The 26,956-nt window shown below is 46.2% G+C and overlaps 1 protein-coding gene across 2 annotated transcripts in view; it reads left to right on the top strand.

Annotated features, from left to right (window-relative positions):
* The window catches only part of RCC2 (regulator of chromosome condensation 2), a 333,593-nt gene that overhangs the window by 72,875 nt on the left and 233,762 nt on the right, over positions 1 to 26,956 (top strand). For both annotated transcript variants that reach the window (XM_069240760.1, XM_069240759.1), the window contains exons 6-7: positions 1,902 to 1,990; positions 4,301 to 4,415. In XM_069240760.1, the coding sequence (XP_069096861.1) occupies positions 1,902 to 1,990; positions 4,301 to 4,415 (204 nt within the window). The remainder of the gene's footprint in view (positions 1 to 1,901; positions 1,991 to 4,300; positions 4,416 to 26,956) is intronic.

Below are 26,956 nucleotides of genomic sequence, written 5' to 3'. Positions count from 1 at the left end.
CAATGTCTAAGGTATTGCTTAGACACTGTAGGGGCATAGTGCTCATTCACATATGCCCTCACCTGTGGTATAGTGCACCCTGCCTTAGGGCTGTAAGGCATTCTAGAGGGGTGACTTACCTATGCCACAGGCAGTGTGAGGTTGGCATGGCACGGCACCCTGAGGGGAGTGCCATGGTGACTTAGTCATTTTCTCCCCACCAGCACACACAAGCTGTGAAGCAGTGTGCATGTGCTGAGTGAGGGGTCCCTAGGGTGGCATAAGACATGCTGCAGCCCTTAGAGACCTTCCCTGGCATCAGGGCCCTTGGTACCAGGGGTACCAGTTACAAGGGACTTACCTGGGTGCCAGGGTTGTGCCAATTGTGGAGACAAAGGTACAGTTTAGGGAAAGAACACTGGTGCTGGGGCCTTGTTAACAGGGTCCCAGCACACTTTCAAGTCATAACTTAGCATCAGCAAAGGCAAAATGTCAGGGGGTAACCATGCCAAGGAGGCATTTCCTTACAGCTTGGCTTCTAGACACTGCCTACACTTCACTAAGAGGGAATACCTGGACCTGGTATAAGTACCATAGGTACCCACCAGGCCAGCTTCCTACAAGGTCGCAGTCATTAAAACCTTCATGGAAGGGCTCAAACAAGTTACTTCAACACTGTTACCACCCACACCTTCCTTGGACTTCAGTATTGTCCTCCAGAATCGTGGGCCCTCCATTTGACCCTCTACGTTCATACCCTTTCAATTTCGTTTTTGGAAGATGACATTTTTTGTCACTATCACTTCACTTAGGCATGTTAGTGAGATCCAGGCTTTAACCTTTGAAGAATCTTTCTTCCAACTACATAGTGGTTCTCTACACCAACCTCAAATTCCTTCCTAAAGTACTGTCACAGTTTCACTTCAATCTTTTGAATTGCCAGTTTTTCCCACAACCAGATTCTGTTTCAGAAAGGGCTATTCATACATTAGATAATAAAAGTGCACTTATTTTCTATATTGTTAGAACTAAAACGTTTTCAAAGTCTAAGTAAGTTTTTGTTGCTTTTTTGCCTTCACACAAAGGCTACCCTATATCCAAATCAGGCATAGCCAGATGGATATTAAAATGCATTCAGGCTTGCTATACTAAAGACCTTTACCTATTCCCCCTCAGAGCACACTACTTGGAAAAAAGGTGGAACCATGGCGTTTTAAGAAACGATCCCTGAGCTGACACATGAAAGGCAGCTACATGGTCCACATCACAACTTTCAACAAACATAATTGTGGGCATGTTTTAGCACACAAGGAAGCTAGTGTAGGCCAGGCAATGCTATGTACCCATTCCCAAACAACTACAACACCCACAGGCTAGCCACCTCTTTACAGTCTTCAGAGCATGGATATTTACAGCCACACATGCCTCGAACAGAATATGTTGCTTACCCTGTAAGCATCTGTTTGTGGCATGTAGTGCTGTAGGTTCACATGCACCCAAAATCCTTCCTGGAAACCTGTGGCTGTTGCAGTTTTTCACTATATATTTAGCTTGGTCATCTCATTATGCCTACCCTATTCTCCTTTCTCACCTGCCTGGGGTAAAACAATCTAACAGTGCAGTCGATGCCCATGTGCATTATCATTGAGATGAAGAGTCACTCTGCCTCATGACTCAAAAGACTTCTTTGGAGGGAAAACCAACTTACACAACTTCAGACGTATGTAGAGCATGTTAGCCTACAGTACTACATGCCACAAATCGATGCTTACAAGGTAAGTAACCTATTTCTTCTGCTCTCTACAGCCATCACTTCCACTTAAGTCCAGAACATCCAGCTCACAGATTGGGTTATATACAGGTCACCCGAAATGCTAACAAAGAATGCACTAATGCTGGCTTATTTTCATTTTTCCTTGCAGAGTCTGGCACAGTGTATGCTTTTGGGGAGAACAGGCTGGGACAACTAGGTATAGGGAATCAGACCAATTCAGTTGCAAGTCCTACACAGGTAATGCAGCATCTTATCACTTTTCTGTCCTGTTCTCCTTGTCCTTTCTTCCCCCATTATGCCTATTTGTTTCCTCTTTTCTCACTTAAGTAGTGTAGGTGACTGTTTTTTAATGTCACAAGTCAATTTTTTGTCACTATCATTTTGACTAATAAGGGGCTAGGTCAATGGGATGATGAATAATATTTCCTATTAGCACCACAAGCGCAGATAACGCCAAAGCCGGTTGGGTGGAAGTCTATGTGCTCAGCTTCAGTGGGTGGGGAGAATGTATGGGGGCTGGGTTTTTGTTAGTGTGCTAGATTCAAGGCTTATCCCTGTGCCCACATAAGAAAAAAAAAAAACTTAAGTGCAACTCTAAATACACCTTATCTACATAGTGAGTGAACCTGAATTATGACATGAGACTGTCTTCCTGGAAGTATATTGGATATTCATGCTCTAGCAGCAGGCCCACCCGTGCTTGCTTGGTTCAGATTTGTGCAAGGGAGCAAGTCCAACTTTCCTCATGTTGATTTCAAGGTTTTTCGATACAAGAACATTTAGAAAAAAATATTGTGCTTGAGTGGGCTGAAGCACAATTTTTACATAAATTATGATTCTTAAAAGGTAAGACTCAGAAATGACGCTCATCAACCAATCCATCAACCAATCCATCAAATTGGTGCATTGTTCAGCACACTTTCCTTAAAAATTGGGTTTAAAATGTGTCACACACTGCATTCACCAGCACATTAGAAATGGCATTGCACATACATGAATCACAGACCAGCCCCCTGGTTTAGTGTAAATGTGCTCATAACAGCATGCATTCAAAACCAGTCTCCTAGTACTCCGCAAACAGAACACTGTGGCATTTCACAATCCACACAACTGTATGCACTAATAAGTGACACACCAATCTAACAACATAACACAAAAAGACAACGGTTGCAGCATGTCTAGTGCTTAACAAATGTTCATCTGAGAATATACATCTGTCGGGCAATTAATATGCATGGTAGTCAAATGATATGTTAACTGTCTTGGTGTAGCCCTACAACAGTGGCCCCAAACCTTTTAATGCCATGCCCCCTTAAATTTAAAAAATAAATAAATCAATCACCTGTGCACCCAGAATGACAATTTTTTTTCACAACTGTAACTTGTTAACAAATCAAACCTGGCATTCGGTTCAGTTATACATTTTAGAAATGCAGTTAAATACATGATTCTCAACCTGCTACAGCAGTCTGGTCTCACAAAAGTGTAAAAGTATCCACAGTGTGAACCGTTACCAGAAATGGGGACAGGGACTTTGAGGGTTGTTTGGATGGGCATCACTTTTGCCTAACCAAACGTATATTTTCTCTCTCAATGACGTGAGTGACAAATGTTACTAGTGGCCCATTAGTAGCCAGACGTATTTTTTATTTTTTTTCTTCACTTAAGTTGCAGGTTTCTTATATACATTATTATTATTTTTTATTTTTTTAAAGCATGGTGCTCCCCTTATTCCCAGTGCCCCCCCTGACAACTGCTCAACTAGCTCAGTTCAGGACTACAGACTCATCTTTGCAAACTTCTGAGTCTAACATACTCTGTTGATGCCATATTCCTACTGGCAACACTTCCTCTTAAATCTGACTTAAGGTTGCAACAGTAACCTCCCAAACTTTTGGAAACCCACGCCCGCACCTTAGAAAATGAAAATTCACACAGCCGTTTTTCTGAAATCCTTCTGCTCTTCGACATTTCACATCTTTCATTTATCACCCTGCCATTTCCAGGTATCTTTTCACTCATGTCGTGTGTGTGACTCAAATCTCCTTGGGAAGGTCAATGATGGAAAGAACCCCCTTGTGTATGATCACACCCCACACCAAGTTTATGGACTGATACTGCTTGTTTTTCAGCTCTATAGTGCACTGGGCTTGCTGTCTAGACCTCAGAGCATGTGGTGTGACCCTCAGTATCTGTAGAATTGACTAATGCCTAGGTAGCTCATTTAACATGCCTGCAAATCCCTAATATATGGTACAAGAGGTACCCAGGTCTAGTAAGTTAAGTGTCACTAATGGACAGCAGCCCTTACAGTGACAAGGTGACTCTAGAATCTGCCACTAAAGCCTAGTGGGGCAGTTATAAAACCTGTGAAATCGACATGGCAAAATAAACGTTCTTTCCAGGCCCAAACCTTCCTTTTTAGGAAACCACTCTTAGGGAAGGCCTAGACACTCCTGCTTTTTCAAATATCACACTTGTGGTAAGAGCCCTCTGGCAGAACGTTACCTCAAAAACATTCCTTACTTTGTCATCCTTTTCTTCTAGATCCTGTACAATGGTCAGCCCATTTCCAAAGTAGCTTGTGGGGCAGAATTCAGTATGTTGGTTGACTGCAAAGGTAACCTGTACTCCTTTGGGTGTCCAGAGTATGGACAACTTGGTAAGTCATGTTTTATTACGGTGCTGTTTAAGATCTAATTTGGTGTTTCAGTAAAAAACCAGTGGCATCGTTGTATGTTCAGACATTGGCTCTAAAATCCGGTTTCTTTCCAGAACAGTCCCACATTCACTACATAATGCCTCACCATTGTTTCTTCAGAGGCAGTATTGTACACTAAGGGCCTGATTCCAACTTTGGAGGACGGTGTTAAACCGTCCCAAAAGTGACGGATATACCACCTACCGTATTACGAGTTCCATAGGATATAATGGACTCGTAATACGGTAGGTGGTATATCCGCCACTTTTGGGCCGGTTTAACACCGTCCTCCAAAGTTGGAATCAGGCCCTAAGTCTGCTCAATACTGATATTTAGTACACTCCTTTTAGAACTATGTAAGTAAGAACATCTTCTTTTGGTGGCTTCCATGTCTGCATCTAGTTTGTAACAAAAACCAAGCAGACAGGTAGATGAAATGTTCCGTGTTCTCCTTCCACTTCCACCACTAGATAGAGGAATAATTCACAACATGCAAGTCCAGAAAAATCGTCAAGCTGCAAAACTGCTCCTACCAGTAACTAGCCACTTTGTTGTGGGATAACATAACATTGGAATTCTTTTTCTCTTATGAGAGACCATGTATTTTTGGTTTAGAGGGGCCTCTTTCTGTTTTGTGATCACTGTTTATATTATATTTAGCCCGGTTAAGCTCTGCTGAGGGCACAGTTAAGAGTTATACAGCCTTTTGGCCTTTTCTTTATTTGCCCTGTCAGCCCTTTTTATCAGTATCCTTCTGGAAATATTTCTAAGTTGAGTTTTCTGGAGTTAGAAGGCATTTTTGCTCGAAAGAGCACTACCGAAGTTGAATAACATGTTCTTTACCCCATCAAGTTCTGATTTTTATATGCAAGTCCACCAAGATAACACGTTTTTGCAATTTCTAAGCCAGCAGTTTCTGAAATGCTGATCGCAAAAAAAAAAAATTCACATCGTTTCATCTTTAATGAAATGCTACCTGTCCTTTGCTTTCAAGTACAGCACGTCATGTGTGCCTTTTTTGGCTGCTGTCTTCAAAGGTGTCACCAGGAGCGCGCCCACTGACAAAGATTGCTGCATTATAGGGGGGGGGTGGGTTAGGGGTTGACGACGGGCGGACACGGTACATGTGTATGCTGGCCTCTGTATGCCACAAGGACACAGCCTTGCCTTACCTCTAGTTCTTGCTCCACCCTGCTGTCATAACGGATCTCTATGGAGGGAGAGCTTGTAAGCTTGGAGATAGATATCAATTTTGTTTTTTTTCCTTCACCTGAGAAGCTGAAATTGGGCAGGTTTAATCTGCATTGCAGTGTAGATTAACGTCTTGTACCCATCTTGCTTCCATTAATATCTGGTTAAGTACAATATTGGTACAAGGATAAAAAAAAACAACCAGGTCAAGTTTTTCTCTTTTCAACATTGGCGCAGAATAGAACCAAGTGTGTGTGTGGTATTTTTTCATTTTTTCCTTTCTGAAATGTATTTGTTTAACATCTTTATTGGGTTTTACATAGTCCCGGTCTGACAAAAAAGAAAGAAGAGGAATACTTTTTGTCTTGAACACCGTCGCAACAACCCACTTGCACAACTATTGGGGGCATGTGTCATTTTCCCTCCTAGCTATGAACAGCCTAAGTTCATAACTAAACTCCCCCAACCATCTGGGACAATATGTATTACCGAGCTGTCCTGGCGCTTCTCCTTGTCGTAGTGTTTGAGGTCCTGCACAAAAGCATTTAATTGATCTGCGGTTGGGTACGGTCTCAGACCTCTGTTTTCCGTCCCACCCATAACAGGCGGTCTACATACCAGGATGCTCTGGACAGTGGGTGAGCGTATTTTAACCGAATTGTGATGCATCGTTTGGCCAGCAGGAATAGGAGCTCGGCAAACTTTGTAGATGCTTCATTTAGGAGATATCGCGGAGGATGTGCCTATTAGGCAGGCCTCAATAGATGTTCACGTTGGTCTGCCGGAAACAACTGCTTTTGCAGTCTGAACCAACTCCCAGTAGTGCTGCAGCGACAGGCAGTCTCAGAGGACATTTGTGAAATGTGCTGAGCAGTGGTGGCAATGAATAGTCTGTATGTGCTCCCAGAAATGGGTGATCATACCTCTGTGGCAGTAAGTAGGCCCTATGTTGTAGGAAACTCGGTTCTGGTTGCAGATGCCCCTCGCCCCACTTTTTGACTGGTTTTAAATGCAACTTGGAAGTGCACTGGGTTCCTACTAACCAGGTTGCCAGTGTTCCTTCCCCAAAAATAAGATCACTGGCACTAGATCCACGAGTGACCAATCCTTTAGCCGCTTTTGTAAGTCCCTAGTAAATGGTACCTCTGGTAACTAGGGCATAAGTACTAAAGAGGGTCCCTAAGAGGTGTAGCACTCTAAGGGACTCAGGACCAAACTCATGCAGACTTTCACTGCAGGCTGTGTGACATGGTGCTCCAAAAAGTGAAAACACGACATGGCACACACTTGTGTGCTATGTCCCTTAACGCTGACTGTAATATTTATACGTCACCCCTTCAGCAGGCCTTACAGCCCTAAGGCAGGGTGAATTATATTACATGTGAGGCTATATCTGCATGACAAATATGGCCCTACTATGTATTTGTCTATTCTCAGATGTAGTAAGTGAACAGGGAAGCCATTTTAATTACCTGTGCTGGACACCGGTCTGTACGAGTTCCCCAACTACATGATGGCTTCACTGAAAATCGGGTTGTTTGGTATCAAACCTATCCTATTTACCCCTTCGCTGCCAGGCCTTTTCCCCCCTCCTGTGGCAGGCCTTTTTTTGCCTATTTGGGGCAGTTCGCGCTTAGGCCCTCATAACTTTTTGTCCACATAAGCTAACCAAGCCAAATTTGCGTCCTTTTTTTCCAACATCCTAGGGATTCTAGAGGTACCCAGACTTTGTGGGTTCCCTTGAAGGAGGCCAAGAAATTGGCCAAAATACAGTGAAAATTTAGTTTTTTTTAAAAAAAATTGGAAAAAGTGGCTGCAGAAAAAGGCTTGTGGTTTTTCCCCTGAAAATGGCATCAACAAAGGGTTTGCGGTGCTAAACTCAGCAGCTTCCCAGCTTTCAGGAACAGGCAGACTTGAATCAGAAAACCCAATTTTCAACACAATTTTGGCATTTTACTGGGACATACCCCATTTTTACAGTTTTTTGTGCTTTCAGCCTCCTTCCAGTCAGTGACAGAAATGGGCATGAAACCAATGCTGGATCCCAGAAACCTAAACATTTCTGAAAAGTAGACAAAATTCTGAATTCAGCAAGGGGTCATTTGTGTAGATCCTACAAGGGTTTCCTACAGAAAATAACAACTGAAAAAGAAAAATATTGAAATCGAGGTGAAAAAAACATAAATGTTTCTCTACGTTTTACTCTGTAACTTTTCCCTGCAATGTCAGATTATCGAAAGCAATATACCGTTACGTCTGCTGGACTCCTCTGGTTGCGGGGATATATAGGGCTTGTAGGTTCATCAAGAAACCAAGGAACCCAGAGCCAATAAATGAGCTGCACCCTGACGTGCGTTTTCATTCTATACCGGGTATAAAGCAATTCATTTGCTGAAATATAAAGAGTAAAAAATTGCTATCAAGAAAACCTTTGTATTTCCAAAAAGGGCACAAGATAAGGTGTTGAGGAGCAGTGGTTATTTGCACATATCTGAATTCCGGGGTGACCAAACTAGCATGTGAATTACAGGGCATTTCTCAAATAGATGTCTTTTTTACACACTCTCCTATATTTGGAAGGAAAATATGTAGAGAAAGACAAGGGGCAATAACACTTGTTTTGCTAATCTATGTTCCCCCAAGTCTCCCGATAAAAAAGATACCTCACTTGTGTGGGTAGGCCTAGCGCCCGCGACAGGAAACGCCCCAAAGCGCAACGTGGACACATCCAAATTTTTGGAAGAAAACAGAGGTGTTTTTTGCGAAGTGCCTACCTGTAGATTTTGGCCTCTAGCTCAGCCGGCACCTATGGAAACCTACCAAACCTGTGCATTTCTGAAAACTAGAGACCTAGGGGAATCCAAGGAGGGGTGACTTGCGGGGCTCGGACCAGGTTCTGTTACCCAGAATCCTTTGCAAACCTCAAAATTTGGCTAAAAAAACACATGTCCCTCACATTTCTGTGGCAGAAAGTTCTGGAATCTGAGAGGAGCTACAAATTTCCTTCCACCCAGCGTTCCCCCAAGTCTCCCGATAAAAATGATACCTCACTTGCGTGGGTAGGCCTAGCCCGGCGACAGGAAACACCCCAAAGCGCAACGTGGACACATCCTAAATTTTGGAAAAAAACAGGTGTTTTTTGCGAAGTGCCTACCTGTAGATTTTGGCCTCTAGCTCAGCCGGCACCTAGGGAAACCTACCAAACCTGTGCATTTCTGAAAACTAGAGACCTAGGGGAATCCAAGGAGGGGTGACTTGCGGGGCTCGGACCAGGTTCTGTTACCCAGAATCCTTTGCAAACCTCAAAATTTGGCTAAAAAAACACATGTCCCTCACATTTCTGTGGCAGAAAGTTCTGGAATCTGAGAGGAGCTACAAATTTCCTTCCACCCAGCGTTCCCCCAAGTCTCCCGATAAAAATGATACCTCACTTGCGTGGGTAGGCCTAGCCCGGCGACAGGAAACACCCCAAAGCGCAACGTGGACACATCCTAAATTTTGGAAAAAAACAGGTGTTTTTTGCGAAGTGCCTACCTGTAGATTTTGGCCTCTAGCTCAGCCGGCACCTAGGGAAACCTACCAAACCTGTGCATTTCTGAAAACTAGAGACCTAGGGGAATCCAAGGAGGGGTGACTTGCGGGGCTCGGACCAGGTTCTGTTACCCAGAATCCTTTGCAAACCTCAAAATTTGGCTAAAAAAACACATGTCCCTCACATTTCTGTGGCAGAAAGTTCTGGAATCTGAGAGGAGCTACAAATTTCCTTCCACCCAGCGTTCCCCCAAGTCTCCCGATAAAAATGATACCTCACTTGTGTGGGTAGGCCTAGCGCTCGCGACAGGAAATGGCCGAAAACACAACGTGGACACATCACATTTTTTCATAGAAAACAGTGCCTACGTGTGGATTTTGGCCTCTAGCTCAGCCGGCACCTGGGGAAACCTAGCAAACCAGCGCATTTTTGAAAACTAGAGACCTAGGGGAATCCAAAATGGGGTGATTTGCGGGGCTCTGACCAGGTTCTGTTACCCAGAATCCTTTGCAAAAATCAAAATCTGGCTAAAAAACACTTTTTCCTCTCATTTCGGTGACAGAAAGTTCTGGAATCTGAGAGGAGCCACAAATTTCCTTCCACCCAGCGTTCCCCTAAGTCTCTCCATAAAAATGGTACCTCACTTGTGTGGGTAGGCCTAGCGCCCACAAAAGGAAATGGCCCAAAACACAACGTGGACACAACATATTTTTTCACAGAAAACAGAGGTGTTTTTTGCAAAGTGCCTACCTTTTGGATTTTGGCCTCTAGCTCAGCCGGCCCGGGGGGGGGGGGAATGCCCTAAAATAAATTTGACCCCCCACCCCCCCCAAACCCCCCTGCCCAGGTGCGACCCTTGCCTACGGGGTCGCTACCCCTGCGTGACACTGGTGCCAAAAAACTAATTCCCGGTGCCTAGTGGTTTCTGCCCCCTTGGGGGCAGATTGACCTAAAATCGACCAATCTGCCCCCAAGGGGGGCAGAAATGGTCTAAACACAATTTGCCCCCCAGGGGAGCGACCCTTGCCTGATGGGTCGCTCCCCATCTCTAAAAAAAAAAAACACACACAAAAAAAATTGCCCTGGCAACAAGAGGTTTCTGCCCCCCCTGGGGGCAGAAATGGCCTAAAATAAATTTGCCCCCCGAACACCCCCCCCCCACCCCCGAGCGACCGTTGCCTACGGGGTCGCTCACCCTGCGTGACATTGGCGCCAAAAAACAAATCCCCGGTGCCTAGTGGTTTCTGCCCCCTTGGGGCAGATTGACCTAAAATCAACCAATCTGCTCCCAAGGGGGGCAGAAATGGGCTAAACACAGTTTGCCCCCCAGGGGAGCGACCCTTGTCTGATGGGTCGCTCCCCATCTCTAAAAAAACAAAAAAAATAAAATTGCCCTGGCGCCTACAGGTTGCCCTTGCCCTTGCCTGATGGGTCGCTCCCCATCTCTAAAAAAAAAAAAAAAAAAAAAAAACAATAAAAACAACACACAATTTTTTTTTGCCCTGGCGCCTAGAGGTTTCTGCCCCCTAATACCAATAGGCCGATCTGCCCCCAGGGGGGGCAAAGATGGCCTAAAATAAATTTGCCCCCGAACACCCACCCCCCGGAGCGACCCTTGCCTACGGGGTCGCTCCCCCTGCGTGACATTGGCGCCAAAAAACAAATCCCCGGTGCCTACTGGTTTCTGCCCCCTTGGGGCAGATTGACCTAAAATCGACCAATCTGCCCCCAAGGGGGGCAGAAATGGTCTAAATACAATTTGCCCCCCAGGGGAGCGACCCTTGCCTGATGGGTCGCTCACCATCTCTAAAAAAAAAAAAAAACAATAAAAACAACACACAATTTTTTTTTGCCCTGGCGCCTAGAGGTTTCTGCCCCCTAATACCAATAGGCCGATCTGCCCCCAGGGGGGGGCAAAGATGGCCTAAAATAATTTTGCCCCACCCCCCACCCCACCCCGGGGACCGACCCTTGACTACAAGGTCGCTCCCCTTGTGTGACGGCGCAAAAAAAAGATCCCTGGTGCCTAGTGGTTTCTGCCCCCCTTGGGGGCAGATTGACCTAAAATCGGCCGATCTGCCCCCAAAGCGGGCAGAAATGGCCTAAATACATTTTGCCCCTCCAGGGGAGCGACCCTTGTCCAAGGGGGTCGCTCCCCATCTGTAAAACAGAAAAACAAAAAAATCCCTGGTGCCTAGTGGTTTCTGCCCCCCTTGGGGGCAGATCAGCCGAATCAAAATAGGGTGATCTACCCCCCCAGGGGGGCAGAAATGGCCTAAAATCAACCCCCCCCCCCCCCCCCCCCCCCGGGAGCGGACCCTTGCCTAAGGGGTCGCTCCCCTTGCGTGAAATTCACGCAAAAAAAAAACTCCCTGGTGTCTAATGGTTTCTGCCCCCCTTGGGGGCAGATTGGCCTCATCAAAATAGGCCAATCTGCCCCCAAGGGGGGCAGAAATGGCCTAAATATAATTTGCCCCTTGCCTAAGGGGTCGCTCCCCACCTAAAAAAAAAAAGAAAACATAACAAAAAGAAAAAAAAAAAAACAAAGATCCCTGGTGCCTAGAGGTTTCTGCCCCCCCTGGGGGCAGATCGGCCTAATAATAGGCCGATCTGTCCCCAGAGGGGGCAGAAAAGGCCTTCCCAAAAAAATGCCCCCCCTGGGAGCGACCCTTGCCAAAGGGGTCGCTTCGTTGCGTGACATTCGCGCGCAAAAACAAACTCCCTGGTGTCTAATGGTTTCTGCCCCCCTTGGGGGCAGATTGGCCTCATCAGAATAGGCCAATCTGCCCCCAAGGGGGGGCAGAAATGGCCTAAATATATATTGCCCCATAGGGGAGCGACCCTTGCCTAAGGGATCGCTCCCCACCTAAAAAAAAAAAAGAAATCATCACACAAAAAAAAAAAGGTCCCTGGTGCCTAGAGGTTAGATCGGCCTAATAATAGGCCAATCTGCCCCCAGGGGGGGCAGAAAAGGCCTTCCTAAAAAAATGCCCCCCTGGGAGCGACCCTTGCCCAAGGGGTCGCTCCCTTTTGCCAATTTCAAGAAAGAAAAAAAAATCCCTGGTGTCTAGTGGGGTTTCAAAAGCCGGATTGCAAGCAATCCGGCTTTTGAAACCTGTGAGAGACTTCAAAGGGAAGGAAATACATTTCCTTCCCTTTGTAGCCTCTCGGGGCCTCCCCCATGGGATTGAAAAAGAAATGCAAAAGCATTTCTTTTTCAATCGCGCTGGAAGCCTCTGCTTCCAGCGCGATGGGGGAGACCCTGTGACTAATCAGCACGCACTCGCGCGCTGACGTCACTGGGGGGGTCGGGGGTGGAAGGGGAAGGGCTTCCAACTACCCTTGTAGGCTGACTAGTTTTAGCAGCCTACCACACACCAGACATGTTGCTGGCCACATGGGGAGAGTGCCTTTGTCACTCTGTGGCTAGTAACAAAACCTGTACTGGGTGGAGGTGCTTCACACCTCCCCCTGCAGGAACTGAAACACCTGGCGGTGAGCCTCAAAGGCTCACCCCCTTTTTACAGCACCCCAGGGCACTCCAGCTAATGGAGTTGCCCGCCCCCTCAGGCCACGGCCCCACTTTTGGCAGCAAGGCCGGAGGAGATAAAGAGAAAAACAATGAGGAGTCACTGGCCAGTCAGGACAGCCCCTAAGGTGTCCTGAGCTGAGGTGACTCTGACTTTTAGAAATCCTCCATCTGATTCCCCCAATAGGATTCGGGATGTGCCCCCCCCCTCCCCTAAGGGAGGAGGCACAAAGAGGGTGTAGCCACCCTCCAGGCTAGTTGGCTACTAACCCCCAGTCCTAAACACACCCCTAAATTGAGTATTTAGGCGCTCCCAGAACCTAGGTAACTAGATGCCTGCAACCTAAGACGAAGAAGGACTGCTGAGCTGAAAAACCTGCTGAGAAGACGGAGTCACCAACTGCTTTGGCCCCAGCTCTACCAGCTCTACCGGCCTGTCTCCCCACTTCAAGAGAACTGCTACAGCGACGCGTTCCACAGGGTCCAGCGACCTCTGAAGCCTCAGAGGACTACCCTGCATCTAAAAGGACCAAGAACTCCAGAGGACAGCGGCTCTGCTCCAAAGAAGAAACATCTTTGCAACAAAAAAGCAACTTTGAAAGAACACACGTTTCCCGCCGGAAGCGTGGAACTTTGCACTCTGCACCCGACGCCCCCGGCTCGACTTGTGGAAAACCAACTATAGGGAGGACTCCCCGGCGACTGCGAGCCCGTGAGTAGCCAGAGTTGAGCCCCCACAGCGACGCCTGCAGAGGGAATCCAGAGGCTCCCCCTGACCGCGACTGCCTGCTTCTGAGAACCCGACGCCTGGTAAGGACCTCACCCCCCCCCCCGAGCTGCCTGCTTCGCTGAAGAGACCCCTGGGTCTCCCATTGAAACCTATTGCAAACCCAACGCATGTCCAAAAACCAACTTCACTAAAAGATGTATTTTAAATTGTGAGTTCAGAGACGCTAAACTCCACATTTCTATGTGCCCTCAATGGGAATCTGCAGTTTAAAGTTATTTAAATGCCCCCCCCCCCCCCCCCCCCATGTTAGGCTATGAGGTAGAGAGGCCTCGCAACAGTGAAAACCAAAATGGGCAGTATTTCACTGCTAGGACATGTAAAACACACCAGTGCATGTCCTACCGTTTTAAATACACTGCACCCTGCCCATGGGGCTACCTAGGGCCTGCCTTACATGTACCAAATGGGAAGGTTTGGCCCTGGCAAGTGTACCCACTTGCCAAGTCGAATTGGCAGTTTAAAACTGCCCACACAGACACTGCAGTGGCAGGTCTGAGCCATGTTCACAGGGCTACGTATGTGGGAGGTATAATCAGTGCAGAGATTCTTATTCAGAACAATGGAGAAATCAGGCACCCAGATCCCAAAACTCTCAACCTATCAATTTGGCTCCTGAGGTCATAGTTTGATTACCTTAATTGTCCACCCAAATGTATAGGCATTCTTAAGGAAGCCCGTAGGCCTACCACTAGAGCTTGCTAGGCAGCAAAGTTTATATTTTTTGTCCGTTGCTGTCACTCCAAACAAATCAATCATTTCAAAGGCTGGGTTAGGCATCTCGCTGCAATGTCTGCCTAGATTCAAAATAGGCAACCCATTTCTTTGTTTAAAGTACCAGTAATTAAAGTCTTCATGGAGGGTCTCACAGGAGTTATTCCGCCATGGGTTCCACCTGCACCTTCTATGAACCGCAGTGTCATTCTCACAAGACTCATGGACCCCTCATTTGAACCTCCACACTCTTGCCCATTTCAGTCCCTTTATTGGAAGGTGGTATTCTTAGTCAGCATCACTTCACTGAGATGTTGGTGAGCTCCAGTCTTTAGAAAAACCTTTCTTCCAACTACATAGAAACAGAGTGGTTCTCTGCACCGGCCCTAAATTGGTTTCTTATTTTCACCTCAACCAATCGATTTAGTTACCAGTTTTTTCCTGCAAACATATTCTGTTGCAGAAAGTGGTCTTCATACATTGGATGTTAAGAGCCCTTATGTTCTATATTGATAGAATTAAGTCTTTCAGAAAAACTAAACAAATTTTTTTGCTTTTTCACTTTTTTTATTTTATTTTATTTTTTTAATATTAATAGGGTTGAGCCTGCATAGCATGCTCTTGCGAGACGCTGTAGTATTTAGAAAAGGGCTCGGAGCCCCGCCCCCTGTCAGGTCATTGTCTTTCATTGGTTCATGGGCTTGCCTTTTAAAATCTGCTTGCTTTTATTAGTGGAAGGCATGCATAAGTCATGCCTTTTCCAGTGGTTAGCCCTCCTCTAGCGTAGTGACCAAGTACTGAGAACATACGAGGCTCGCTGTTTTCTGTCCTGTTTGTGGACTACTTTTTCTCTTTATTTCGTAGGCAGCGCTATCTTGCTTGTTTAGCTGTGCGATCTCGCTCGTTTCTTTTTTTTCATTTTTTTTTTCATTTAATGAGGCAAGAAAAGTAAGTCCGATTGGGAGTTTACAAGTGCTAATAGCTCTAACTCTGGGAAATGTGAGACCCGTTGCATTGCAAATGCTTGTTTATTTTATTTTTTAGATTGCCTTGATAAAGGCAATCCTATATCAAAATTTAGTATTGCCAGATGGATAGTAAACTGCATTTAAACTTGATATGCTAAAGTCCTTTTCTACTCCTCAGAGAGCACACTGTACTCGCAAAATGTGAGCATCTGTGGCCTTTCTAAGAAACATTCCCATAGCTGACATATGTAAGGCAACTACATGGTCCGCACACCTTCACAAAACATTGTGTGGATATTTTAGCAAGCCAGTGTGGTTAGGCAGTGCTTTGTACTCTTTTTAAAACAACTGCAACCCCCAGAGGGCAGCCACTGCTTCTATAGTGGACTTCTTTACAGTGTATGCAGAGCATGTGTATCTACTGCCACACATGCCTTGAACTGAACGTGTAACCCTGGAAGTATCGGTTAGTGGCATGTAGTGCTGTATATTCACATGCGGGCACCTACCTCCCTGGACCCCTCTGACCGTTGAAGTTCATTCTACTCCTTCTCACATGAACATCTCATAACTTACACTTACTCTACTCTCAATTCTCACCCTCCTATGGCAAACCAATCTAATTTTGGAGTCGATACCCATGTGCAGTATAACAGTGGAGTCGCCGCTCTGCTTCGTGACTCAAAATACTTTCTTTGAAGTAAAACAACCTTCTTACATCCAGACCCAACACCAGATGGCAGGAGCATGCAGAGCATGTGAATCTATAGAATCTACAGAAGTACAACAGTACATGCCTAAAACCGATGTTTAGAGAGTAACATATTCCATATTATACTAATTTCAGAAATACTTAGGTTACCATGATACATACTTTTCACTCTGCATATGTCACCATATGAATTGGTCAGTTCTCTGCATACTGTGAAAAACCATTGTACAGTGCAATTCAGTAGTTGACTCTGGGTACCTTGGATTCTTGGAAAACCTGCAAATCCAAAATATCTCCTCAGCCGAAAGTGTCTAGTGAATGTCATGGTGCATTGCTTTTGTGAATTGGCCATTGTGACAGAGTTGCAGATGAAAACATTGTCACAAATAGCTGTCTTTTTCCTACTCATTTGCAGTACTTCTCTATTTCATCAGTTAGTTTCTTTGGAGCAGCCGTGAGGGATCTCTACGTATGACCACTTGCTGATATCGGAAGCTTGATTACAGAAATGTATAGCTTTCCTGGTTCACCCGTAGGTTTCACACAGGAAAAATGGGCTACCTCTTTGAAAATGCCACAACTGTGGTAAAAAAAGAAATGTTTTTTTTTTTTTTGATTCAGCTCCCCATGTTCCTGGAAGATGACTTTCCCACAGCAAACCGTTCATTGATGCAATTTTTGTGAAAGACACTTTTTTATTTTTTTATTTTATCCAGATCATTTCCCCCCCATTTTTCTCCCAAAACTAAAAATTTTGACTATTTTCTCGGTCCTCTCCAGGGGAATGCACAAACCCTGGGTACCTTTTTAAAATCCCCAGAATGGTGGGGGGAAAAAAGGCATACATTTGGCGTGGATACTATATTAACAGGGGTGGGGTCTTTACCATGACCCATTTGTGTGTTCTATTTTCATCTGTAGACTTATTCTCTCCAGCCCCCTTTTAATTGATTTTTTGCTAATATGCTGGTCATTTGTACATAGTCTTATTCCAAAGATTGTCTCTCTTTTTCATGTTGGATGATCCATCGCTCTGCTGCAGTATAGTACGATCCTTTCAAGTTGATGACCACCTTCGCCTGGATATTACGGCTTCAAGAAGGGCAAAGTGATATAGAAGTGAACAGTTTTCCACTTTATCATCCTGTGCCTCAGGATTTGTTTTGCCTTTGCCAAGAAAAAAACACCTAAATGCATTGGACTCCATTTCACATGTTCAAAGACCACCTTGCTAGGTCAGTCTTGATGTGCTCCCTTGCTGAATATTTGCCATGTTGTAACGTTCTTTAGTCCACACTTTTACCTGACCATAACTGTCTCATCCCTGAAGTCCCTTTTGCTGGACCTGAAGTTGCAGAACTCCTTGGCTTGACATCCTTCTCTACAGGCCCACCAGCTGGCAGGTGCTGCTTGGGTATTAAGGAGGCGAGGACTCTGCAGATCCAGTGGTAGAGCAAATTACTTACCTTTAGTAACAATCCTTCTTTTGCGTGCTCTATCTCTGGATTTCTCACTGGATTATGGACTGCCAAAAACAAGCTAGTAGGCAATACTGTGTGTATTTTGAGGTTACGGAGGTGGGAGATTGTTAGCCAATGAAAGAGGGCTGCTACTGGATTTATTTTAAATCATTGGTGTGATTATAAAGTTTTGTCAGGAGGGGGAGATTGTCAGCCTATGTAAGAGGGCTGCATGTGATTGTATTTTTTAAGCTTTTGGAGTGATTTTAAACTTTTTATCGGCTGGCTCCTGTGTTTCTTTTGGGACAACCAATTTTTATTAGAATTTTAGGGATTTATACCTTTTTTCATAGGTGAGCGAGTCTGCAATTTTCCCCCACTCACCGGCGGCCCATTGGTGGCTCATTTTGGTTTATTGCTGGTCTAGTTGATCGGAACCCAGATATTTATAGCTCAAACCGGGCGGGCGCGCCGAAAGCGCGCCAAAGGCAAGCCCGTCTGCGCCTGGAAGGGCCCGGCGGCCAGTCTCCTTAATATTTTAAGGATAATGGTAGGTTCATATACCTCAGTGGAACTGAGGGACCTGAAAAAAGGCCTGTGGGACAGCTGTTGGGTATGTCCTAATCTAGTGAATAGTGTTTGGTCCTGTCCCTCTTGTAAATGGGTCCTTCAAGACCCGGGTGGTTTAGACACACAGCACCTTAACCACTGTTTAGTTCTTCAACTGATAAATTGCCGCTCCCTACCTGCACACAAGTTAGACATAAATCTTTTATTAAGCGATTTGTCACCGGCCGCCCTCTTTCTTACGGAGACTTGGCTCCATGAGGGTTCAGGTCCGGATATTGCCCTAGCTCTACCTAAAGGGTATTTTATTTCAAGGCTTGACAGAGCGACTGGTAAGGGAGGGGGAATTGCAGTTATTTTTAAACAGGATTTTCTTTTTAGCTATTATCCACTGGAATTAGTGGGGTGTGATGGTATGTGCTTCTCTTTAGCTTTTAACCCCACCTTTACATTTACGGGAGTGCTATTGTACCGGCCACCAGGGCCAAATGAAGATTTCCTCAACTCCCTTCCAGATCAAGTAGCGGAATTATTTTGCATGAAACCAAATTTAACGGTGCTAGGTGTTTTTAATATACAAGTGGACAATCTAGAGCACACTGCATCCAAACGTCTGCTGAGTGATTTGGATGCGTTAGGACTAAAACAACTAATTAGCGGTCCGACACAGGAGAGAGGACATACTATTGATTTGGTTTTTAGTAATCTTCCCTCGCTTAGTGCTCTGTCCCCTTCCCCTTTAGCTTGGTCCGATCACTTTAATTACATTAGAAATGGATTTACCCCAGGGATCGGCCTTTCAACAGCCTACATGCAGAAGGGCAAGGAAATGGCACAATCTCAATCGGAAGAGTGGATCAAACTTTTAATGAACCGTAAAGAGGACTATGTGAGGGATAGCTATATGGACACCACTCTTATCAATGACTGGATTACTAGTTGTCTCGATACTCTGCTCCCTTATAAGGATCTTTCTGGGCACAGGAGAAGGGATAAAACCCTGTGGTTTTCCCCACACTTGACAACACTGAAGAGGAATTGTAGGTGTTTAGAGAGGAAATGGAGGAAATCCTTTAAAATAGGAAGATAGGGAAGAGTATAGACAAGCAATCGGACATTACCATGGAGATATAAGGCTAGCTCAAGCCTCCTACTATGGGGATAAGATCGAACAGGCAACGGGATCCCCGAAAGAAATCTTTCAGGTTTTGAAGGAGATGCTTTATTCTCCTACCTGCCCTGAAGCAACAGAAGCATCAGAGGAACATAGTAACAACTTGGCCACGTTCTTCCTACAGAAGATTGAGGATATCTATAAGAACTTCCCAGGGGAAGAGGAGATGATGCTTGAGCAGACCAGTGATAGTAACGATAGTTTAGCCATTTTACAGTATTTTTCACCTATCTCGGAGGAAAGCACTGTCTTGCTTCTCGGCAAACTGAAATCAGGTTCTCCTCTAGACCCTGCTCCCCCACACATATTAACTCTTGGTGCACCTGCCACAACATCTGTTATAACGGAGCTTTTGAACAGCTCCTTACAAAGTGGCAGTGTCCCTGAACAATGGAAGCATGCAGTGGTTAAACCCCTGCTAAAAAAAAAAACTAACCTAGATGGGGTCGAATTCAAGAACTAAAGGCCGATATCACTTCTTCCAGTTATGGCAAAAATAATTGACAAACATGTCAATACTCAAATTTCCAGCTTTCTTGAAGATCATAACATCCTGCATCCCACACAAATGGGCTTTAGACCGGCCCATAGCACAGAATCAGCTATGATAGCTGTTACAGAAGAGGCCAGAAAACGGATGGATCAGGGACTGGTAACAGCTATCATAATGCTGGATTTAAGTGCTGCATTTGATACGGTTAATCATGGTCTCCTGAACCAAAGAATGGAAAAAGCTGGAATTAAAGGCCAGGCACTTAAATGGATGAGGTATTTTCTTCAAAATAGATCCCTCCAGGTCTTAGATTGCTCTTTTTTGTCGGAACAGTTCAGATTACGTTGTGGGGTACCCCAGGGCTCATATTAGAGTCCTTCTCTTTAATATTTACATGGCTAGATTTAGTGGAACCTTTTGGTTTGTCCCTGATATCCTATGCCGATGACACGCAGTTGGTGGTGTCTTTTTCCCCGACGAAGGTTGCAGATAATTCGGCTTTGCCAGCCTGCATGCAATCTGTCTCAAGTTGGATGACTGATAGCAGGCTCCAACTCAACAAAGAAAAGACAGATATAATGTTCCTGGGAAAGCTTTCCAAACCAGTGAATAATATTCTGCCGGCTATCCAGTTGGATCATTTACCCCCTCCGAAAGATCATATTAAAGGCCTAGGAACTTGGTTAGATTCCAAACTAACACTAGAGTACCAAGCTAGGATCCTCTCCGCCTCCTGTTTTGGATTACTAAGGTTACTCCGAAAGGTTATGGGCTTGCTTCCTCCCCTGGCCAGAAGACTTACGGTACAGGCCCTGATTCTGTCTAGGCTTGTGTAAAGAAATGGCTCCCTGTTGCAGTTACCCCCCACTTTTTGCCTGATACTGATGCTGACTTGACTGAGAAGTGTGCTGGGACCCTGCTAACCAGGCCCCAGCACCAGTGTTCCTTCACCTAAAATGTACCATTGTATCCACAATTGGCACACCCTGGCATTCAGATAAGTCCCTTGTAACTGGTACTTCTAGTACCAAGGGCCCTGATGCCAAGAAAGGTCTCTAAGGGCTGCAGCATGTCTTATGCCACCCTAGAGACCCCTCACTCAGCACAGACACACTGCTTACAAGCCTGTGTGTGCTAGTGAGAACAAAACGAGTAAGTCGACATGGCACTCCCCTCAGGGTGCCATGCCAGCCTCTCACTGCCTATGCAGGTATAGATAAGTCACCCCTCTAGCAGGCCTTACAGCCCTAAGGCAGGGTGCACTATACCATAGGTGAGGGCACCAGTGCATGAGCACTGTGCCCCTACAGTGTCCTAAGCAAAACCTTAGACATTGTAAGTGCAGGGTAGCCATAAGAGTATATGGTCTGGGAGTCTGTTTTACACGAACTCCCCAGCACCATAATGGCTACACTGAAAACTGGGAAGTTTGGTATCAAACTTCTCAGCACAATAAATGCACACTGATGCCAGTGTACATTTTATTGTAAAATACACCCCAGAGGGCACCTTAGAGGTGCCCCCTGAAACCTTAACCGACTATCTGTGTAGGCTGACTGGTTCCAGCAGCCTGCCACAACCGAGACATGTTGCTGGCCCCCTGGGGAGAGTGCCTTTGTCACTCTGAGGCCAGTAACAAAGCCTGCACTGGGTGGAGATGCTAACACCTCCCCCAGGCAGGAGCTGTAACACCTGGCGGTGAGCCTCAAAGGCTCACCCCCTTTGTTCCAGCACCACAGGGCACTCCAGCTAGTGGAGTTGCCCGCCCCCTCCGGCCACGGCCCCACTTTTGGCGGCAAGGCCGGGGGAAATAATGAGAATAACAAGAAGGAGTCACTGGCCAGTCAGGACAGCCCCTAAGGTGTCCTGAGCTGAAGTGACTCTAACTTTTAGAAATCCTCCATCTTGCAGATGGAGGATTCCCCCAATAGGATTAGGGATGTGACCCCCTCCCCTTGGGAGGAGGCACAAAGAGGGTGTACCCACCCTCAGGGCTAGTAGCCATTGGCTACTAACCCCCCAGACCTAAACACGCCCTTAAATTTAGTATTTAAGGGCTTCCCTGAACCTAAGAATTTGGATTCCTGCAACTTACAAGAAGAAGAGGACTGCTGAGCTGAAAGACCCCTGCAGAGGAAGAAAAGAAGACACCAACTGCTTTGGCCCCAGACCTACCGGCCTGTCTCCTGCCTTCCAAAGAAACCTGCTCCAGCGACGCTTTCCCAAGGACCAGCGACCTCTGAATCCTCAGAGGACTGCCCTGCTTCAAGAAAGACAAGAAACTCCCGAGGACAGCGGCACTGCTCCAAAAGAACTGCAACTTTGTTTCAAAGGAGCAGATTTAAAGACACCTGCAACTCCCCGCAAGAAGCGTGAGACTTGCAACACTGCACCCGGCGACCCCGACTCGACTGGTGGAGAACCAAGACCTCCGGGAGGACCCTCCGGCGACTCCAAAACCGTGAGTAACCAAAGTTGTCCCCCCTGAGCCCCCACAGCGACGCTTGCAGAGGGAATCCCGAGGCTCCCCCTGACCGCGACTGCCTGAACTCTAATTTCCCGACGGCTGGAAAAGACCTTGCACCCGCAGCCCCCAGCACCTGAAGGATCGGAACTTCTGTGCAGGAGTGACCCCCAGGAGGCCCTCTCCCTTGCCCAGGTGGTGGCTACCCCGAGGAGCCTCCCCTTGCCTGCCTGCACCGCTGAAGAGACCCCTTGGTCTCCCATTGAAACCTACAGAGAACCCAACGCTTGTTTACACACTGCACCCGGCCGCCCCCGCGCTGCTGAGGGTGTACTTTTTGTGCTGACTTGTGGTCCCCCCCCCCCCCCCGGTGCCCTACAAACCCCCCCTGGTCTGCCCTCCGAAGATGCATGTACTTACCTGCTGGCAGACTGGAACCGGGGCACCCCCTTCTCTCCATTGAAGCCTATGTGTTTTGGGCACCTCTTTGACCTCTGCACCTGACCGGCCCTGAGCTGCTGGTGTGGTAACTGGGGTTGCTCTGAACCCCCAACGGTGGGCTACCTTGGACCCAAAACTAAGACCTGTAAGTGATTTACTTACCTGCTAAAAATAACAATACTTTACCTCCCCCAGGAACTGTGAAAATTGCACTGTGTCCACTTTTAAAACGGCTATTTGTGTTTTATGTGAAAAGTATATATGCTACTGTAATTATTCAAAGTTCCTAAAGTACTTACCTGCAATACCTTTCAAATGAGATATTACATGTAGAATTTGAACCTGTGGTTCTTAAAATAAACGAAGAAAATATATTTTTCTATAACAAAACCTATTGGCCTGGATTTGTCTCTGAGTGTGTGTTCCTCATTTATTGCCTGTGTGTATGTACAACAAATGCTTAACACTACTCCTTTGATAAGCCTACTGCTCGACCACACTACCACAAAATAGAGCATTAGTATTATCTCTTTTTGCCACTATCTTACCTCTAAGGGGAACCCTTGGACTCTGTGCATACTATTCCTTACTTTGAAATAGTGCATACAGAGCCAACTTCCTACACTGTGTGTATGTACAACAAATGCTTAACACTACTCCTTTGATAAGCCTACTGCTCGACCACACTACCACAAAATAGAGCATTAGTATTATCTCTTTTTGCCACTATCTTACCTCTAAGGGGAACCCTTGGACTCTGTGCATGCTATTCCTTACTTTGAAATAGCACATACAGAGCCAACTTCCTACACCATTCGCTTGCATTATTCTTTATCTGTGATTAAAATGAGAATTATGAAAGAGGGCCTGTAGGAAGTTGGCTCTGTATGTGCTATTTCAAAGTAAGGAATAGCATGCACAGAGTCCAAGGGTTCCCCTTAGAGGTAAGATAGTGGTAAAAAGAGATAATACTAATGCTCTATTTTGTGGTAGTGTGGTCGAGCAGTAGGCTTATCCAAGGAGTAGTGTTAAGCATTTGTTGTACATACACACAGGCAATAAATGAGGAACACACACTCCGAGACAAATCCAGCCAATAGGTTTTGTTATAGAAAAATATATTTTCTTAGTTTATTTTAAGAACCACAGGTTCAAATTCTACATGTAATATCTCATTTGAAAGGTATTGCAGGTAAGTACTTTAGGAACTTTGAATCATTACATTAGCATGTATACTTTTTACATAAAACACAATAAGCTGTTTTAAAAGTGGACACAGTGCAATTTTCACAGTTCCTGGGGGAGGTAAAGTAATGTTAGTTTTAACAGGTAAGTAAGTCACTTACAGGTTTCAGTTTTGGGTCCAAGGTAGCCCACCGTTGGGGGTTCAGAGCAACCCCAAAGTTATCACACCAGCAGCTCAGGGCCGGTCAGGTGCAAAGGTCAAAGAGGTGCCCAAACCACATAGGCTATAATGGAGAGAAGGGGGTGCCCCGGTTCCAGTCTGCCAGCAGGTAAGTACCCGTGTCTTCGGAGGGCAGACCAGGGGGGTTTTGTAGGGCACCGGGGGGGACATAAGTCAGCACAAAAAGTACACCCTCAGCAGCACGGGGGCGGCCGGGTGCAGTGTGCAAACACGTGTCGGGTTTCCAATGGTTTTCAATCAGAGATCAAGGGATCTCTTCAGCGTTGCAGGCAGGCAAGGGGGGGGCTCCTCGGGGTAGCCACCACCTGGGCAAGGGAGAGGGCCTCCTGGGGGTCACTCCTGCACAGGAGTTCCGTTCCTTTAGGTGCTGGGGGCTGCGGGTGCAGGGTCTTTTCCAGCCGTCGGGAAATGGAGTTCAGGCAGTCGCGGTCAGGGGGAGCCTCGGGATTCCCTCTGCAGGCGTCGCTGTGGGGGATCAGGGGGGACAACTTTGGTTACTCACGGTCTTAGAGTCGCCGGAGGGTCCTCCCTGAGGTGTTGGTTCTCCACCAGTCGAGTCGGGGTCGCCGGGTGCAGTGTTGCAAGTCTCACGCTTCTTGCGGGGAGTTGCAGGGGTCTTTAAATCTGCTCCTTGAAACAAAGTTGCAGTTCTTTTGGAGCAGTGCCGCTGTCCTCGGGAGTTTCTTGTCTTTCTTGAAGCAGGGCCGTCCTCAGAGGATTCAGAGGTCGCTGGTCCCTTGGAAAGCGTCGCTGGAGCAGGTTTCTTTGGAAGGCAGGAGACAGGCCGGTAAGTCTGGGGCCAAAGCAGTTGGTGTCTCCTGTTCTTCCTCTGCAGGGGTTCTTCAGCTCAGCAGTACTCTTCTTCTTGTAGTTTCAGGAATCTAAATTCTTAGGTTCAGGGAAGCCCTTAAATACTAAATTTAAGGGCGTGTTTAGGTCTGGGGGGTTAGTAGCCAATGGCTACTAGCCCTGAGGGTGGGTACACCCTCTTTGTGCCTCCTCCCAAGGGGAGGGGGTCACATCCCTAATCCTATTGGGGAATCCTCCATCTGCAAGATGGAGGATTTCTAAAAGTTAGAGTTACTTCAGCTCAGGACACCTTAGGGGCTGTCCTGACTGGCCAGTGACTCCTCCTTGTTATTCTCATTATTTTCTCCGGCCTTTCCGCCAAAAGTGGGGGCCGTGGCCGGAGGGGGCGGGCAACTCCACTAGCTGTAGTGTCCTGCGGTGCTGGCACAAAGGGGTGAGCCTTTGAGGCTCACCGCCAGGTGTGACAGCTCCTGCCTGGGGGAGGTGTTAGCATCTCCACCCAGTGCAGGCTTTGTTACTGGCCTCAGAGTGACAAAGGCACTCTCCCCAGGGGGCCAGCAACATGTCTCGGTTGTGGCAGGCTGCTGGAACCAGTCAGCCTACACAGATAGTCGGTTAAGGTTTCAGGGGGCACCTCTAAGGTGCCCTCTGGGGTGTATTTCACAATAAAATGTACACTGGCATCAGTGTGCATTTATTGTGTTGAGAAGTTTGATACCAAACTTCTCAGTTTTCAGTGTAGCCATTATGGTGCTGTGGAGTTCGTATAAAACAGACTCCCAAACCATATACTCTTATGGCTACCCTGCACTTACAATGTCTAAGGTATTGCTTAGACACTGTAGGGGCACAGTGCACATGCACTGGTGCCCTCACCTATGGTATAGTGCACCCTGCCTTAGGGCTGTAAGGCCTGCTAGAGGGGTGACTTATCTATACTGCATAGGCAGTGAGAGGCTGGCATGGCACCCTGAGGGGAGTGCCATGTCGACTTACTCGTTTTGTTCTCACCAGCACACACAAGCTGGCAAGCAGTGTGTCTGTGCTGAGTGAGGGGTCTCCAGGGTGGCATAAGACATGCTGCAGCCCTTAGAGACCTCCCTTGGCATCAGGGCCCTTGGTACCAGGGGTACCATTTACAAGGGACTTATCTGGATGCCAGGGTGTGCCAATTGTGGATACAAAAGTACAGGTTTAGGGAAAGAACACTGGTGCTGGGGCCTGGTTAGCAGGCCTCAGCACACTTTCAATTCAAAACATAGCATCAGCAAAGGCAAAAAGTCAGGGGGTAACCATGCCAAGGAGGCATTTCCTTACAGGGCCCATTCTACTAAAGAATAAAGAGGACTGATTGACATGATTGGAAAATATTTTGGTGCATTCTGTGTGTTGGTACAACTTGTTGTGTGCATGTAAAAATGATTTATTGTGTAAATGTCCAGCCAAGGACATAGGCTGAAATGGATGATTTCAAAGCATTTGTTTGCAACAATAGCGGTACTGTCTACAATATGATTTAATACCATTTGTATGGTCTGTGCATAGCTTGAGTATCTGAAATAGGTACATGCTTCAAAAGAAAGTAGTTTGAGCTTCAACGGTTGTATTGCAGCTTGAAACTCTTCTCAAATAACGTGGCCCAAGCTCTGCGTTACCTAGCAGTGCAAAGAAACTCAATATGGAAGTTATCCAGCGCATCTACCGCGTTGGAACAGATAAAGACTTAAGATGGTGGTCACGTACTGGTCCATTGTGGGTGTAGTGTCGACATTGTGTGGCTACACCTGTGATCAGCATCCATAAGAGAGAACCTTTGATTTTGGATGGCAACTTCTGGTCCGAACCACAAGATAGTCGAATAATGCAGAGACTCAAAAACCTTTCCAATTTCAGAGTTATTGTTTCAGTAAGAAAATAGGTTGTTGCAGCAGATACCCCAACTTTTGTATTCTAGCAATTGAGGCTTGTAGCCATTAACTGAATGAACAGTGAGGAACTGACTCTGCCTCCGATATCTTCATTCTCAACAAAGTTTACTAGTCGTAAAGTTTTTTTTTTTTTTTTTTTGCTACTTACTTACACCTTTTCCGTTATCTGCATACCTCTTCTAATAGTGATGTTCCAGCTTCTGTTAACATTGTTGTTGCACCACTCCTGGGTTTTACTCGTCTAGAGTTATACTGCAGTTTAGGTTTACATTGTGTTGGCCTTTTCTATTAAGTGATGTGAGATCT

Source organism: Pleurodeles waltl, chromosome 6 (assembly GCF_031143425.1).
Source record: "Pleurodeles waltl isolate 20211129_DDA chromosome 6, aPleWal1.hap1.20221129, whole genome shotgun sequence".
Taxonomy (NCBI): domain Eukaryota; kingdom Metazoa; phylum Chordata; class Amphibia; order Caudata; family Salamandridae; genus Pleurodeles; species Pleurodeles waltl.
This window is presented reverse-complemented; position numbering and strand designations above follow the sequence as displayed.